Source organism: Sciurus vulgaris (assembly GCF_902686455.1).
Source record: "Sciurus vulgaris genome assembly, chromosome: 7".
NCBI classification, from domain to species: domain Eukaryota; kingdom Metazoa; phylum Chordata; class Mammalia; order Rodentia; family Sciuridae; genus Sciurus; species Sciurus vulgaris.
The window spans coordinates 55075266-55093708 of record NC_136467.1 but is presented as its reverse complement, the minus strand read 5'-3'; the positions used below and the strand labels follow the sequence as shown (position 1 = coordinate 55093708).

General features: G+C 37.1%; 2 protein-coding genes across 3 annotated transcripts in view; one reads left to right on the top strand and one right to left on the bottom strand.

The window, feature by feature from the left end:
* The window catches only part of AK9 (adenylate kinase 9), a 204826-nt gene extending 195763 nt beyond the window's left edge, over positions 1 to 9063 (bottom strand). The window contains 2 exon segments of the mRNA XM_079147365.1: positions 1157 to 1284; positions 8788 to 9063. Coding sequence (XP_079003491.1) covers positions 1157 to 1284; positions 8788 to 8800 — 141 coding nt within the window. The 5' untranslated portion in view covers positions 8801 to 9063.
* Positions 9064 to 10823: 1760 nt separating this feature from the next.
* The window catches only part of FIG4 (FIG4 phosphoinositide 5-phosphatase), a 118281-nt gene continuing 110661 nt past the window's right edge, over positions 10824 to 18443 (top strand). Inside the window, exon 1 of one of the 2 annotated variants that reach the window (XM_079149116.1) lies at positions 10824 to 11090. In XM_079149116.1, the coding sequence (XP_079005242.1) occupies positions 11025 to 11090 (66 nt within the window). In that variant the 5' untranslated portion in view covers positions 10824 to 11024. The remainder of the gene's footprint in view (positions 11091 to 18443) is intronic. The other variant, XM_079149117.1, reaches the window with a different exon arrangement.

Below are 18443 nucleotides of genomic sequence, written 5' to 3'. Positions count from 1 at the left end.
TATTACTTCGAGTTTTTCCCACAAAAATGAAGAGTGTATTTTATATACTATATTACTTATAACTTCATTTTTCTCTGCTAATTTTTACAGATGACACTTCTCCTAGAATGATTTAAATACTTTTAAATACTTTTGTAAATTATGAAAATAATCCTGAAATTAAGAAGCTATACCATGGTGGTGCACTCCTTTGTCAAGTTCTGTAATTATGATTATAAATCATTATGAGTATATTGAGATTTATTATTTTATTTACTTCCTAAAGGAAAATGAATGTCTTAAAAAATTTCCACTTAGTAATTTTTAAGAGAAAAGAAACACTTTTTAACTGACATTTTTGGAAACTATCACCTATTACAGGTAAAAGGTCACTTTTGCACAGTAAAATTTGCATCTGGTTGCTGTCAGTGTTGACTTTTAAACGTGTATTATGTTTTTAGAAAAATAATGAAAGTTGTTGGAAACATTTCTTGATACTGGTCGCAGGGTCCCCACAAAACTAAGTTAAAAATGGACTTCAGCCCTTAATCTCTTGCTGTCCTGGAAAGGTTTTTCAGTTAACCTGCTTAGATCTCTAACAAAACTGCCAACTAGCTCACTGATGGGTAATAGCTCTTACCTAGAGGTACTCACTAGAATTACTTAGAAAGGTGAACAATTTCCTAAGAGCCACTTTTGGTTTCTTCTGTTTGTGGCAAGATAACACAGAAGTCCTCTAACACACTGTAGGTAAAGGCTGAGGCACTGAGGCATGTTGCTCTCAGTGTCTTTGGTATTAATAGGAGAACCTCCCAGGATGGCATAATCAGAGAACCTTGTAACAAATTAAGAAAGTCTTATGCAAATCAAGTACAATTTGAGATGACATATTACTAGGTTATCATGGTGCACTGTTTTGACAAGTTAATTTCCTCATAATATAAAATGAATATAAATATGATCTAGGTTCCTTTTCAATTATAGTGTATAAGGAGAGAAAGTTTTGAATTTACCAATAGTATATAAGAATTTAAGTGATACAATGAAAATCTGTCAGATAATCAACAAATTAGCAAACTATGCAGTTTCCATTCTGAGGTAACTTACAAGATTGTGGTTTTAAAACTAAAAAAAAAAAAAAATTATACTAAATAATAAATTAGAAGAGAGAACTTACTGGTTTCCCAAATATAATGAAGCAAACAGGTTTGGACAACAAAAAATTTTTTTCTGTTTCATCTTCACTAAATATATCTGCAAAAGGGTGCTCTTCTGTCTTCTTTTGAGAAATCATAATACAAAGTACTACAATAAGAAAAAGTAGAATTGTTGAAGCACTCAATTTAATTGGAGCAGGTAACCTAGGGAGAACTGGAATATCCAAAATTTACTTGTCCAGGAAGCCATTCTATACTACTAAATACATGAATTTTTTCAGTAACTGCAAATAAATTTAACTATTAAAACAATAATAGGGCCTTTAAGAAAGAAACAAAATCTAACTATAAGCTGCATAAAAGAGAGTTCAGAAAAGTGTTTTCCAAGGATTAAATTAAGGAAAAATATACATAAATGTGTATGAAGACACATATATCTGCTGTAATGTGTGTATTATATTAAAGATCAAATTAAAGTTCAATGTTATACACACACATGTATAAATGTGTATATAAATTTTACTAGAAATATAAAAAGTAAAACTGGCTACATTGATTAGATTCACTTTTTTTCATATCTTAGGAGACCTTGGGTGATTACATACATAGAAATTTTCCAAAAATAATGTAGTTTTTGTTTTTTCACTTTGTAATACAATGTTTATGAGAACATATAATGTGTATAACATATCTTTATTTTAAAATTATTTAAAAAAACTTTAGCTATCTTAAGCTAGTTGTCAAGTGGATTTCTAAGCACAGAACACAAATTTAAAAAAATTATATCTATAAGAACTAACTTTTCTTTTTTGGTACCAGGGATTGAACTCAGGGGCGCTTACCCACTGAGCCATATCCCAACCCTTTTTGTATTTTATTTAGAGGCAGGGTCTCTCTGAGTTGCTTAGAGCCTTGATAAGTTGCTGAGATTGGCTTTGAACTCTGGATCCTCTTGCCTCAGCTTCCTGAGCCTCTGGAATTACAGGCGTGTGGTGCAGTAGCCAACTAAGAACTAAGTTTTCAATACACGCTGAATTGACTCAGAAATAAATTCGGTCAATAGTTTTGTTTTTGTGCAAAGAACATGTCTTATTTTCAAACAACCTATTGACCACGTATTTATACTCAAAATATTTACATACACTCAGAATATTTCTATCACGTAAATAGTAAATATAACATAGGGCATATTTCTTGACCCAAATGAAGTAATGTAAAAATAATTAAAAATATTTTTTAAAAGTTTCTAACTTTTAACAATTTTCAATTTTTTTATATAGAGCATTATAGTTATATAGTACTTGAGTCATTTTGACAAAAATCATGCATATGTGAATTGATTCAATCCCTGTTCTCCCAACTTTCCTTCTCTACTCCATCCCCCTATTCTCCTTCCTCTGCTCTACTGATCTTCCTTTCATTCATTTATTTATTTATTTCTAATTAGTACTTTCTGCATATACAAAACCTACAGGTGAAATTTCCCATGGTATATTCATATATGTGTAAAATGTGATTTTGTTAAATTCATATTTCCTTCCCTTTCCTGTTCCTCCTCCCTCCCTCTCAATCTCCTTATTCTACTCCACTGATCTTTCCTGTATCTTGTGATATCTGATCCTCCCAACATACTGTCTCTTCCTTTTATGTTTTGAAAATTAAAAAGAAAAAAACAATAACATGCTTCTAAACATTCTATATCAAAGAAAATTTAAATTGGAAATTAGAAAATATGAACAAAAGAATGATACTATTATTTGTTAGGATTATTAAAACACAATATTTAATTAAAATTAGTGAAAAAAATTTTTAAATAACAAAAAAATTATTTTATACCAGCAATAAAAACAAACACCTCACAATTCCACAAAACCTATAAAAAGGACATGAATAAATTTAGTTAGAAATGTACACTATCTATAAAATTTTGCTGGTGGATACTAAGAAGATCCAAATAATGAGGAGTCAATGAACTACTTCTGGATGGAAAGATTTACTTGTACAGATGTTAATCATTTCCAAATTAATATATAAATTATTATTGTGATCTCTTTGTGTGTGTGTGTGTGTGTGTGTGTGTGTATGTGTACAAATGTAAGACAGAAAGAGAAGGGCCTTGCATGAAGTTGTCCCAGCCCTCCAAATTTACACACATTTAAAATGTAATAAGGGAAGGGAGGCATTCAAACTGGTGGATGAAGGATGAATTTAGGATACTCAGCCATACACAGAGAACTCTCAAAGCTCAACAACAATGATCCAATTAGAAAATAGGCAAAGAATTCAAAAGTATCATCAAGGAGATATACGATGGAAACTAAACACATAAAAAGATATAAAAATCTTTAATCGTTAGTAAAATGAAAATTAAAACCACATTGAGCTATCACTGCACACCTATCAGAATGGCTAAAATAAGAACTGGTGACAACACCAGATATTGGTTTGAAAGTAAAATGATATATTCGCTCTGGAAAATAGCTCAGTAGTTTCTTAAAAATCTAAACATGCAACTACTATATGACAAACATATTTGGCAAAGTAGCAGGTTACAAAATCAACACACAAAAATCAATAACTTTCCTATATACCAATAAATGAATGAATGAATATGAATCTGCTGAGAAAGAAATCAGGAAAACAAGTCCATTCACAATAGCCTTAAAAAAAGAAAAAAAAAAAAAAACCCTAGGAATAAATCTAATCAAGGAGTGAAAGACCTATACAATGAAAACTATAGAACAATGAAGAAGGAAATTAAAGAACTCAGAAGATGGAAAGACATCCCATGTTCATGGATAGACAGAATTGATATTGTTAAAATGTTAATACTACCAAAAGCAATATACAGATTCAATACAATTCCCATCAAAATGTCAATGACATTTTCACAGAACTAGAAAAAATAGTCCTAAAATTCATTTAAAAGAATAAAAGACCTGGAATAGCCAAAGCAATTCTTAGACAAAAAAGCAATGTTGGAGTCATCACAATACCTGACTTCACCTTATACTGTAGAGCTATAGTAACAAAAACTGCATGGTACTGTTTTAGAAACAGTCACATAGACCAATGGTACAGAATAGAAGACCCAGAGACAGACCCACACATCTACAGTCATCTGAGACTTGGCAAAGGTGTCAAAAACATACATCAAAGAAAAGACAGGCTTTTTACGTGTGGTTATCCATACGTAGAGTAATGAAACTAGACTCTTATTTCTCACCCTGCATAAAAGTCAACTCAAAATGAATCAAAGACCTAGGAATTAGAACAGAAACTAGAAGAAAACATAGGGTCAACACTCCAGCTTATAGGCACAGGAAAAAGCATCCTCAGTAGGACCCCTAAAGTTCAAGAAAAAATGCCAAGAGTTAAGAAATGAGATGGCATCAAATTTAAAAACTTCTGCACAGCAAAGGAAACAATTAGGAATGTGAAGAGAGAACTTATAGAATGGGAGAAAATTTGTGCTAGCTACTCTTCTGACAGAGGATTAATATCTAGAACATATAAAGAACTAAACAAACTTAACACCAAAAAATCAAATAATCCAATTCACAAATGAGCAAATGAATTAAACACTTCTCAAAAGAATAAATACAAATAGTCAACTAATAGATGACAAAATGTACAACATCATTAGTAATTAGGGAAATGCAAATCAAAACTACACTGAGATTTCATCTCACATCAGTTAGAAGAGCAGTCATCAAGAATACAAACAATAAAAAATGCTGGAGAGGAATGTGGAGAAAGTGGCCAGAGGACACTCCTTTTATTGAGGTCAGAGGAAATGAAATGAAAGCTCATCAAACTGCATACCTGCTTTGTGCACCTTGGGCTAAATGACCAATTGTAAACGACTCTTAATAGAGCTATACAAAACAATTTAAAGATATGTTGATCTTTTTAATTCCCGTCTGGCTTTGGCAAAAGCCAGCTATAATACAATAAATGGGAGTAGACTATTGTAAATTTAACCAAGTGGTAGTACCAATTGCAACTGTCATGCAGATGAGATCTTTACTAGATTGATACAGCCTCTCGTGTGTGGTACGTAGTTACAGATTTGGCAAGTGCACACATTCTTTTCAATTCTCCAAGAGAGAGGACTTTGCATTCACTTAGAACAGTCAGCAATGAACATTCAGTCTTATCTCTCCTGCTCTTTGTGGCAATATGGTATAAAAGAGCCTTGTTGGTTCACAACATCAGACACGGTCAAGCAAGAAGTGACAAGTGTCCTGGAGTCCCTCATAAAATGCATAAGCAGCACAAAGTGAGAGATAAAAACCCATAAAGATTCAATGACTTGTTACTTTGGTGAAATTTTAAAGGGCTAGTGGTCTGGAATATTCTGAGACTTTCTCTCCAATGTAAAGGGCAAGTTATTATACCTTTCACCTTTTATCTGTTCTGATTTCAATGCAGAATGTCCTCAAAGGATCGTATATTGAAAGCTTCATCCCCAGTTTAACAATTTCAGAGGTGAGAATTTGGGGAGTAATTGGATAATGAAGGCTCTAACTTCATCAATAAATTAATGTATTGATGAATTCATAGCTGAATGGATGCCTGGGAGGTGGTGGAAATTGTAGGAGAAGGGAGTCCTTGGGTGCATACCCTTGGGGACTGGATCTTGTTCCCAGTCCCTTCTCTCTCACTCTCTGCTTCCTGGATACCATTAGGTGAGCAGTTTTTCTCTGTTAAACCCTTTGCTATGATGTTCTGCTTCACCACAGGCCCAGAAACAATGAAGGAAACCAAAATGGACTGAAATCTTTGAACCATGATCCCCTTTGTTTTTTGCAGGTATTTTGTCACAGGGATGAAAACCTAGGTAACACAACCTCTAAAAAGAGGTACAGTATTTTTAGGTCTCTTTGGTTTTGGGAGAGAGCTTGAAATACTTGGTAAAACTGTTTATCCATCTAATGGATGACTTGGAAACCTATTGGTTTTGAGCACGGCCCACTGCATGAAAGAGTTCTACAGAAGTTTGAGGCTGTAGTTCCAGAGGTTTGATTCCTAGGTCATGTATCTGGCCAATCCCACAATGCTAAAGGTATCTGTGGTATATAAGGTACCTTTTAGAGTCTTAGAAAAGCCACACAAGGAGACTTTTCATGGTAGAGTCTTGTCATTGCATTAGAGAACTATTCCTCATTCACAAAGCAGCTCTTGCATGCCTCAGGCTATGGTAGCAAATAATGTTTGGTCCTCGGCTATCAAGTGACTGTAACTGGGAGTCCTCATCATGAGTGCGGTGTATCTGACAGATCAAGTCCTAAAGTTGGGCAACTGCAGCAGTAACCCATTGAATGATAAAAATGGAACATGGGGATCAGGTTCAAGCAGGACTGGAGAGCACAGGTAAGTTTTACAAATAAGCAGCCCAGGTTCTCCTGTCACCTGTCTCTTGTGCACTAATATCTTTCGTTCAGTTTATATCTCATGTGGAATTCCCTAGGAACTACTGACAGAAAACGAAAAAAAAGAAAAAAAGAAAGAATCAATATAAATTGGGGCAAGCTATAAATGGGATGCTTTCAGACTTTAATCCTACTCATGGTAAGCCCTGAGAAATGGCAATTAGGGGAAATTCTCCTGACAGAGCTTTAAGCTGTAAGTGTAGGTCCTCACATTGGAGAACAATACTTAATAGCTTTATCAAGGGCCTAGAAGAAACAAGATGAAAAGAGAAAGAGTTCTGGAGAAGAACCTGTAATTGGATTTAAGAGAGTGATTTGGCAGACACACTTTATGGTTACCTCCAATGAGTCACACTCTTGTATAGTTCCCTTCCCTTGGGTTCAAGTGGGATCTGTGACTTGCTTCTAAATAAAGCAAAAGTGATAGAAATATTAGTTCCTGGTTGTGTTGTCTAAAGCCCCATCTTATCAGACAGGAGAGACTTCCTGTTGGCTTGGAAGAAGTAAGCTGTTATGTTGTGAAAGGAACACATGGCAAGGAATAGCGAGTAGCCTTCAGCAGCTGTGAAGAGCAGTAACCAACAGCCAGTAAGAAACAGGGTTCTCAGTTCTACAACCACAAAGAGATGGGTTTTGCTAAAAATGAGTGTGGGAGTAGATTTGTCCTTAGTTATGTCTCCAGAGGAAAGCATAGCTCAGCCAACACCTGATTGCAGAGGACCCGAATGAGCTATGTCAGGACTCTTGGCCATGGAAACTGAGATAATAAATGTGTGATGTTTTAAGCTATTAAATTTGTGGTAATTTGTTAGGCAGCATAAAAAGCTAATACAAGTGGACAGAAAATATGTGCATCTTTGTGTCTCACAAACCATCTACCTCAGAAGACGCATGAATAATCAGGTGGGCAAGATGATTATCTAGTAGATGTCTGCCAGTCTTTGTCCTTGGTCCCTTCAGTGTTGCACTGGATTCAATAAATGAGGTGGATTCAATAAATGGAGGCAGGGATGGAGGTGATGAAGGCTATGCACGGGCTCAACAAGGCTCCCTTCACTAGACTGATTTAGCTATTACTCTTGCTGAAAGTTCTACCTGTTCACAGCAGGAGCTGAGTTGAGCCCTCAGTACCGTATGATCCCTTGAGACAGAACATCCATTCATTGACAGATTCATTACACAGGACCCCTTCACCTTGGGAGGAGCAAGTAATATACTTCTAGTGTGAGTTTTCCTACCCTATCAACACTATCTTGGCCAGTACCACTAAGAGTATCTCATTTATCATCCTGGCATCTCATGTAATATTGCCTGGATCAAATGGTCCTCTTTATAGTAAAGTAGATATGCTAAGAGGCACGTGAACACAGGATCCACCAGCCCTATCACATTCCACCTCACTTAGAAGCAGCTGGTCTGCTAAAATGTCAGATGTTTCTCAAAGGTGCTAAGGCACTAGTTTGGGATTATGGGAATTGAGACAGTATACTTCAAGGTGAGAAATATGCATTGAATCAAGTGTTGGAAGTAAAAGTGGCCCCTTTCAACATCACTCTGTGATTGACCTGGGCAATTTGTGCCTCCCTTTCTCACAATTTAGGTTCTGACGGACTGGCTTTGGTTGATAAGAGAGATGTTTCTATGAGGGGACTCAGTAAAGGTTTCACTAAACCTAAAACTATTGCTCTTAAATGGTTATTTTTGGCTCCATGAACCTGTAAGGAGTTAACTGCACTGTCTGTTAGATGTTTGCTGCAACATAATAGGGATGGGCTGTATGTCTTGAACCCAGAGGATTCTCTGAGACACATTTTTATGCATTCAGATTCAGTGAATGGTAACTGCAGCAACCACAACCTGCCAAGGATACAGTAACCAGGGCCTTATACTCCTCAGGTTGAAAGCTGGGCAATCTTACTGGGCAAACAACTTAGACCAGCAGAAGTTTTGGCTACAGGTAAGGATGGGTTGTACAATAAAAAGATTATGAATAACCCATTACAGACCTACCATTCATTGCAGTAGTGGATTCTGTATCTTATCCCATTGATTTTCTTTCTGTAAATCCTTTTCAGAAAGAAATTAGGACTAGCCACCATATTAAAGGATCAATGAAGGGATGATGTGAGCTGAATGTGGGTGAAGAGTGGATATGAGTGGTTCAAGGAATAGAATGTAGCAGATGATACTAGTGCCCATATGCATTTGGCACATACCTTTTGTATACATAGCCAACCAGACTTCCAAATTCCAGCATGTGTCTTTGTCTACTGGCTTACTCCAGCTGCTAGAACCACTCTGAGCACAGAGCAAACTGAAAGTTCCAAGGAATCAATGTTCTGCCGTAGCAGACCTCAACCAATAATTGATGGGAGTTGACCAATAAATACCAGAGCTCCTTTGCCCCGGAAGAGGGATAGCTTTGAGATATGAAATACAGCATTCCCTAGTGAATTCATCCTACAGAGAAATTGCTTGATAATATTCTCTTTATTAAGTTCCTTCCTTTCCCGGCTGTTTCTGTATAAACTGCTTGACTCAGACTTTTGTCTCAGATCTACTTCTAGGTGAAGCCACGACAAGTTCCAAAAAAAAAAAAAAAAAAAAAGTATAACAATAATTGGAGAACCAAATACGTGAAAAGCAGAATCCTACAGATATTTTATGATTTGTTGCCCTAAACAAAAACATTGTACAAATATTTAACTCTTAGAAGAGTTGGTTTCCATTATGAGATGGAACAGAGCTAAGTATTTTTCTAAGAAGATATAAGTCAATGTAAAATGCCAGAATCGACAAGGTTATCTTTTTGGTTCTTAATAAGAGTTGTACCAAATTATGAAATAAAATTAACCATATATAAATTAAATGTAATTTCTCAATTTTGAATTTACAACATAACCTCTTATATCGCATTATATTATGTTTCCATGCTATGAAAAATTTAAAAAGTTTTATTTGCACTTCAGTAGTTGAGAAATCCTCTAGCGGTGGATTCTGAAGTTTAGAGGGGTCACATCTCCTGGAAAACCTAGCACTTCTGCCTCGTTTAGGTTAGAAGTCACTCTAGTCATCTTATACTCTGGGAGGTGTTCAGTATTTGTGGAAAAAATACATCAGTCGTTAACAGGAGAACTGGTTTTAAAAAGTGGGCTTATAAAGAGATCTCAAAGTTTAGTTTTGCAAGCAAAGGAACTGGTCGCGGGTCCCAGCAGGAGGTGGGGTTCCGTGCAATGATAACAATGCATCTGGGAAGAGGACAACTGGCTCCTCTGGCGCCAGGAAAAAGGCTACTTACCTGGCCGCAGTGGACCCCACAGGCCGAATAGCCACCTCTGAAGCTCCCAGGATCTGTTGGGAGGTTGCCGGGGAAACCTGTGGTGGCAGCGCGCGAGGCCCCTTGAGGGCGGGGCCTCAGGAGGTGGTGCTGTACTTCACTGTGATTGGTTATTCTAAGCATTGACATTCCTATCTATTTTTTTTTTTTTTTTTTTCTTTTTGCGGTGCTGGGGATTGAACCCTGGGCCTCATGCTTGCAAGGCAAGCACTCTACCAACTGAGCTATCTCCCTGGCTCCCTCCTATCTATTTTTGAATTCATAATTATGATATAATTTTTTTTACAAATGTGGCAGGTGTACATACAGAGAGGGTACATACATTGTCTATTTATGTTCACACACATCAAGAGGAAGAAACTTTATTTTAACCTAGAACAGTCGGACTCCAACGCCAGTGGGACTAGGCTAGAGTCCCATTTTAGAAAGTATAAATGGTTAGCCTCAGGCACAAAAGGTGGCGAACATCAAAATTTACACTTTTAGGTGACTTAAAATTATTTTTCGTGGATCATATAGCTTTTGAATAATAGGCATTTTTGTCCACGCTCAAAGGACAAATTAGGCAACTAACGGAGGAGCAAGGAAAAAGGTTTCCAGGAAAGTAAGGGCAGAAGTAGGCAGGGAAAAAAACAGACCAATTTGGGAGTAGCTCTCTGCAACTCGGAGAAGCGGATTCAAAAGAAGCAACGCAATCTCAAATCATCCCCCTTTTCAAAAGGGACGAGAAAAATGAGACAGACTCAACTATTTCCGGAGATCTTTTTTTCCCTTCACCCACGTTTTCCTTTGCCCAAACCAAAGATGGCGTTTTTAGCTTCCTTCCTTAGCAGTACGCAGTTCCTGGGAATCTCTGCACACCTTCTCTATGGTGTATCCTCCAATTCCGCCCCCTCGGTGCCTGGGGCGGGACTTGACTGGAGGCGGGGCGCAGGAATCCGGAAACACCTGAGCTGTCGCCGGTCATCTAAAGCTTTAGTGGTCAGTTTTTCCCAGCTGGACTTAGTGTCTAGGGTCAGAAGTGTCTTCTCGCCGGGTCTTCTGAGGCTGTCCGGCGACTTCCACAACCAGGGCCGCGGCCTGGTGCCCTGTCGTGGGGCCCCATTTGCTTGGGCCATGCCCACGGCCGCCGCCCCCATTATCAGCTCAGTCCAGAAGCTGGTGCTGTATGAGACCAGAGCTGTGAGTATTCGGTGCCGCCGGGCGCGAGCGGGAGAATAGCAGCCGGCCGGTTGGAGGTGGGGTCCTAGGGCAGAGGCAGCAGCACCCCGCCTCTCCTCCCTCTCTCCCTGGTTCCCTAATCTCGGTCAAAGACAACCTTGGACGAAGCTAACCCTCTTGGCCTTGGGGTCGTTAGCCTGTTTTCATACCCAGCACACTGCTGCGTTTGCATGTACATACTTCCACTTAGGAGCCCTGGCTGGAACACATGCAAACAGGTGCCAGAGGTACCTCAGGAACTGGTCATGAGGTTCTGTACGAGTTACTGTATTCTCAGCTTTCAGAAAGTCTACTAAAGTTCTCTAGTTCACTAATTACTGTACAGGCAGGGATATGAATTTTTTTTATGTATGACTTGATAACTTTTCTACTTTACCATTCCATGGTACCTTATTGCTGTGATTGATGTTAATTTTATGGCTTTTTTTTGTTTTTGTTCTGTCTTTCCCCCCTTATTCAAAAGGAAAGAAACTTACTTTTGTTTGCTAGTTTGTTTGGATAACATCCTCTTTCTTTTCACTTGACTTTATTTCTGTTACTTCAGATGGCCACTAAACAGTGAACAAGATCAGTGTTTTTATGTTAAGGTTGCTAGTTCCCCAGTTTAGGGAATGGTATTTGTAGAACTTAATGTAATGTTATTTCTGTGATTGGAAAGCAAAGTTGATACAGTATAGCTTTTCTAAATTGGGATACTACAGTGATGTTAGGATCTGTGTTTAAAATTACCCACTTCTTGGTGACAGTATTGCATATGCTGAACACTTGTTCAGTACTCTTCACTATGCTGTAAAATGTAAAGTGCATTCAGTGAAATTTGCATTGTCTTCACTGGAAGAGTACAAGAAGTTACTTATCTTGAAAGTTTCTCAGTTATAATACAACTCTAATAATATGTTTACCTCTGGTCATGAGTGTAGACTGATTGATTCTAGAGTAACATTTTCTGATTACTTCATTTGGTTAGAATCAGAACAGAAGATGAAATTATCTAATATACTGTATTTTACAAGTATCTTCAGTTCTTTAAGGACAGCCATGTGGAAGTATCATTTTGACATTTGTTTTGGTCAGCTTTTTTGCTGCTGTAACTAAAAGACCTGACCAGAACAATTTTAGAAGGAAAGGTTTATTTGGGGACTTGTGGTTTTAGAGGTCTCAATCCGCAGACAACAGGCTCCATTCCTCAGGGCTCAAGGTGAGACTGAACATCATGGCAGAGTAATAGAGAGAAACACCTCACATAATGATCAGAAAGCAGAGATTCAGAGATTTCTGTTCTCCAGATACAAAATATATACCCCATAGCGACGCCCCCAATGAATCACTTCCTCCATCTACACCCGTACCTGTCTCCAGTTACCACTAAGTTAATCCCATCAAGAAATCAATTCAGTGATTAGGTTAAGGTTATAACCCAATGATTTCTCCTGTGAACCTTTGTGCATTGTCTCACATCCAAACCTCACATCCAAACCATAGCAACATTAAAGCAAAACCTCCTGCTTGTAAAATGTGCTGGTAAATGTCCCTAGTTAGAAACATAAATAACTTAGAGCCCAGAAATTTCAGCCCACCAATAAACAGCATTCCTCAGGACTGGCTGAGATTGAGCTGAAGCACAATTCATGGTATAGAGCTTTACTACTCAGAAATTTTCAGTGGCCATTCTGAGGAAAGTAAAGTCAAAATCACTTGGTTTGGCATTTGAAGCCATGTAGGATTTGTCCTTAACTTGTCTGTCTAGTCTTATATCTAATTTAATACCAATACAGCAAACATTTATTTAGGATTAGCTATGTGTCTTTATATTTTTATGGTGCTGGGAATAGAACCCAGGGCCTTAGTACATGCTAGGCAAGAGCTCTACCACTGAGCTACCTCCCCAATCCAGCTATGTGCCCTTTTGTGCCTTATTTTGCATGCCTTTTATTTCTTTGTCTTGCCTGATGGCACTTGCTGGGATCTCTAGTATAAATTTGAATCAAGTATTGAGAGTAGACATTCTTGTCTTGCTCTTGATCTTAAGAGGAAAGTATTCAGTCTTTTGCTGTTAAGTGTAATGTTAGTTGTTGGTTTTCATTTTGATCAAGTTGAAAAAGATTCTTTCTACTTGTAGTTTGATGAGAGTTTTTTAAAAACCATGAATAGATGTTGAATTTTGTCAAGTGCTAACCCTATATCTGTATATGCCTTTTCTTTCTTTCTTTCTTTCTCTCTCTCTCTCTTTCTCTCTCTCTCTCTATTCTCTCTCTCTTTCTCTCTCTCTCTTCTCTCTCTTTCTCTCTCTCTTTTCTTTCTTGCGCTTACTATGGTTAATTGCATTAGTTCATTTTCAAATGTTAAACAAACCTTAAATTTTGGGAATATACCCTGCTTTATTATTGTTCTTATATATTGACAGATTTTATGTGCTGATGTTTTGGTAAGGATTTTGCCTTTATGTTTAAGATATTGGTCTATCATTCTCTTTAAAATCTTTGATTTTGGTATCAGGGTACCTCTAGTTTCACAAAATGAATTGAGAAACATTTCTTAAATTTTCTAAGGTGATTATATAGGATTGATGTTATTTCATTTTTCAATGTTTGCTAGAATTCACTAGTGAAATATTTGAGGTTGGAGTTTCTTTGTGGTATGGATTTTGATAATGAATCAATTTCTGTAACAGATATAGGGTCATACAGATTTTCAGTCAATCTTAAATCAGTTTTGATAATTTGTGTTTTTCAAGAAACTTGTTCATTTCTTCTCGGTTTTTGGCATTGAGTTCATAATATTTTCTTATCTTTTTGATATTCATAGGATTTGTGGTAAAATTCACTCATTCCTGACATTGGTATTTTGTGTTCTTTCTCATTTTTCTTCTATCCATCTTCTAAAATTTATTAATTTTATTAATAATTTGAAAGAATACACTTTTGACTTTATTTTTTTATTTATTTTGGGGTTAGTTTTTACTTTTAGACTTATTATTTTCTTCTTGTTTTGGATTTTGAATTTATCAGTAACTTTCCATTTGGGCTGCTATAACAGATACCATAAACTAGGCAGTTATGATAATAAACTTTTATTTCTCACAGTTATGGAGTCTGGGAAGTTCAAAATCAAGGTGCTAGCAGGTTCAGGGTCTGGTGAGGGTCCACAGAGTTCTCATGTGGTTGAAGGGTCAAATAAGCCCCCTCTGACCTCTTTTATAAGGGCATTAAGCTCATTCAGGACGCCTCTGCCCTTACGACCTAATCACCCCTGGAAGGCCCACTGTTGCACTGATGATTAGATTTCAACGTATGAATTTGGGGGGACACTAACATTTAGACATAGCTATCAGTTTGTCTTTCTTAGAAGGTACATTATTGACTTAATTTTTTTCTTTTCTAATACAAAACATTTAAAACTATAAATTTGAATTAAAAAATAGTCAAAAGTCTAATGACAGATGGGGAAAATATTAGTAGCCTGAACAACAGGTAAAAATGCAAAAATATTTTATAAATCAGTCTGAAAAATAAAACTCCACAAGGAAATGAATAGATGATTCACCATAAAAAGAGGTATGAATTATTCAACTTGCTAATAGTTACAGCAATAAAATAGGTTCCCATTTTTTACCTGTATTAAGGGAAAGATGGACTAAGGTTATTGGCAACAAGTACTTGAAAGAAATGGGCATTCTCTTTTGATTGATAGAAGTGTATTAATTGGTATTGGCTTATGAATTAGGAGATGAATTAAAGAGAAAAAGAAACAGTGGGCAAGATGGCTGTTCCTGATTCTGAACTTTCATCTAGAAGGATAATTCGGTACATTTGCTCATGAGGTGAAGTTCGGATCATCATTGTTACCTGTGTTTAGAGGTGAATTTTGAGGAATATTTGGAGAGGAAAGGGAGGTGGTTTGGTAGAAAGCATTCAGGAGGTTTAGTTCTGGTCTGAGAATGGCCAGCCCCTTCCCAAACTTACCTGTTCTCTCTGGCACCCAGCACCATCATACTGCCCTTTTGTTCCTGAGACCCTGCCCTGGTCTATATCTGCCTTGTGGCTCAGTCCTAATCCAGCCAGAACACTCATAGAGTTCAGTGCAAGTAGGAGTCATCCATAGGAGATTAGCAACATTGTCATCTGGGTGAAATGGCAGTTTGCCTTAGGTGATTTCCAGTTTATATGTGCCCTTGCTTAATATGTGATACCCTGAAAGTCTTATTAATGAAATTAGTGACCATTTCATAACAAATAAATTTATAGTAGTTGACTTTAAAGTTGGTAGCTGAACAGAATGAGGGTTGTATGTGTCTATGTGTTTTGTAGGGGAATGTTGTTAGGATAATCTTTACTGGTATAGCTCAAAATTGTTTGTTTGTATATATTTATTCCTGCCTTAATCCAACAGATTCAAGGAAGTCCCTTCCATCACACAAAATAGAATAAAATAAGTAAGAGCCACATCATGAGGAACAAAACTTACTTAATTCATCTTGAATTTATTAGGAAACTAGAGAGAATAATATAGACCATAGTTGGCTGAGGAATTGAAGCAGGAGCCAAAGGATGCCAACTGGCAGAGAGAATAGTAGTGATTATAGCAGGTTTAGGAGATGTGGTTGGAGGTGACAAAGTTTGGGATTTGAGCCATCCCCATCAGTAAAGTTCTGACTTTCTAACAGGTGTACCTGGACAGCCCTTTGGGCTATAAGACTCACTTCCCCTTTTAGAGATATCCTACCCATTATTGGGATTGCTGGATTAAGGGAGGCAGCAGGCCTGCAATAGCATGAGACTGTGAGAAGTAACTTCAAGATGTTGTGTAAAAATAATGTATTTAATCTAAAAGTTCAAGTGAAGTTTAACATTAATTGAAGCTGTCATACAACCTAAAATTTCTTCCTTTTCCTGAAGGCTGACTTTCCTCCCTCAGATGAAAAATGAATGATTAATTAGCCTGTCAATATTAAAGGAGGTAATAATGTTAGTAGATTCTAAATTTCCTTTTAAATGGATTATCTATTGTATTCCATTTGGATTTTATGTATATATTTTAGAAACACATTCATCTTTATACTAAGTCACCATACTGATGAAGTTACATACTGATATTTTAATCTTTTCTGGAACTATGACACTCAACTTTCAGAAAAGAGCCAGCTCAGATCTTCTTCTATCTTAATGTGTGTTTTAATTTGTTTGGTATTCTCTACCCCAACTCCTCTCAAACCAGCATCCCCCAACATATCTATAAACAAACATGTCCCCCAGCAATGTTGATTGAATCTGCTTCTCTTTGTCTGATGAATGCATTTATACTGATGCATGCCTTCTTTTACTGCTTTCTTTCCTTCCCTATTGCTCTTGGGTATTTTATTTGTCTTCTTTGCCTTCACCTTGAACCACGAACCCTTGACTATTTCAGACTTTGCCAATACTTGAGATGACCTTTCTTTCATCCTACAATTCCTGGCTCTTACTATGAATTTATAATAAATTTACTTCAGACTTTCCCCCAGATGTGTAAATTTTCTCTTAACACATTCACACACCTGACATATGTTATAGATTTCATATTCTTAAAGCAGTGGTTCAAGTCTGGACTGGCTGCTCCCAAGGCCTGTGGCATAGCTGCCATCCTGGGATCTCCCTTCACTATCACCCTATTTCCTATTTGTGACAATTTTTCTGGATCACATAACTTCCTGTTTTTTGATGTATGCCCTTATTTTGGTGAAGCACTTCTTTCAGTTACTTCTTGAGAAAGGACTCATGGAATGAAATTTTTTTTTGAGCCTGTGTATATTTAAGAACATTCTTATGCCATCCTTAGTTCTGGTTGATAAATTTAGTATTGAATTAAAGATTGAAATGAATTTTCCCCTGGAATTTTGAAGGCATTATGTCCTTGTCTTCCACCTTCCAATGTTGCGCCTGAGAATTTCTAATGTTAATCTTAACATTAACATTCTTGAGTTTGAAACCTTTTTTTTTTTTTTCTTTAGAAACATTTGCTATCTGCTTCTTATCCTCTTTTGATGCTCCAGAGATCTTGAGTCCACAAATTTCCCTGCCTTTTGGTGGTTCTGTGGTGTAAATTGGATTGCTTCATGCTTCATGACCTCTCCACTGCCACTTTAGGAGTCAGCTTTCTCGGCCATGCTTTTTCAAGTTATTACTGTTTTTTCTGCCTCCTTCACTCTTCCTTTTGCCCGTGGGGCTCATGCACATTATAAAACATAAAAAAAAAAAAAACAAAAAAACTTACTGTGTTTAGGAGGAGCAGGGGTGCTTGCTCTCTCATCTTTATCCAGAATCCCCACCCCTCACTGAGATTGCTATAGCAAGACCACAAATAAGGTCCTGATGTCAGATGTCCTGGGTGTTTCTCTGTCCTGACTTGACTTCTCAGCAGTGCTTGATGTGAATATGTCTGCTCCCTCCTTTTCCAGATGATCTCCTTTTGCTTCAAGGTGTCTGCCCTGGGCAGGAGTTTCCCAGTCACGAGTCATTTCTCTCAACTGGTTCCTTCTCCATATTCAGCCTCTGGATGATGGAGTTCCTCAGGGCTGGGATGAATGTAGCTCAGTGGGAGAGTGCTCACCCCACCCAATGCAGTTCCTGGGGCTAGTTTTTGGTCCCTTGTCTCTGTCTTTACTTTCCCTATTGGGTTTAACCCAGTTCCCTGGCTTGAAATGCAGTGTGTGTGCTGGTGACACCAGGTATATGATCCGAATTCATATACCTGTACCCGCTTGATCTCTTTAGGCATGTTGTGAAGAGAACTCTTGGTTTTCCATGTTTCTTCTCCAATCATCCCTACATTGATAAATGGTACCACCATCTGACTCTTACTCAAACAAAGTAATTGGATTTATTATTCTCTTTTCCAACCCAGTCCATCAACAAAATACCTCTCCAAAATATGTATTTGATTTATCTTTTCCCTCAGATATCTAGTCCAGTGCGGGGCACATGTGAGGCATTTACTAGTAAATGATCAGATGAATGACATCAATAGAAGATGTTAATGTAAACAACAAAAAAAGTGGACTCTTTAAAAATGTTGAGGTCAGGAAAGGCAAATCCAGGGGATTAGTCTAGATTAAAAGATACAAAAAAAAAAAAAAAAAAAAAAAGACCTGGTAATCAAATGCGGTGCATGATCCTCAATCAGATTCTGGGTTTTCAAAAGCTAGCTATAGATATTATAGGGACACTAAGGGAAATTTGAATATGAATTATAAATAATGTTATGTCAATGGTATGATTGTGTGGGAAGTTGACCTTGTAATTAGGAAATATTAGTAAAAGGCTGATGTGTTAAGATACC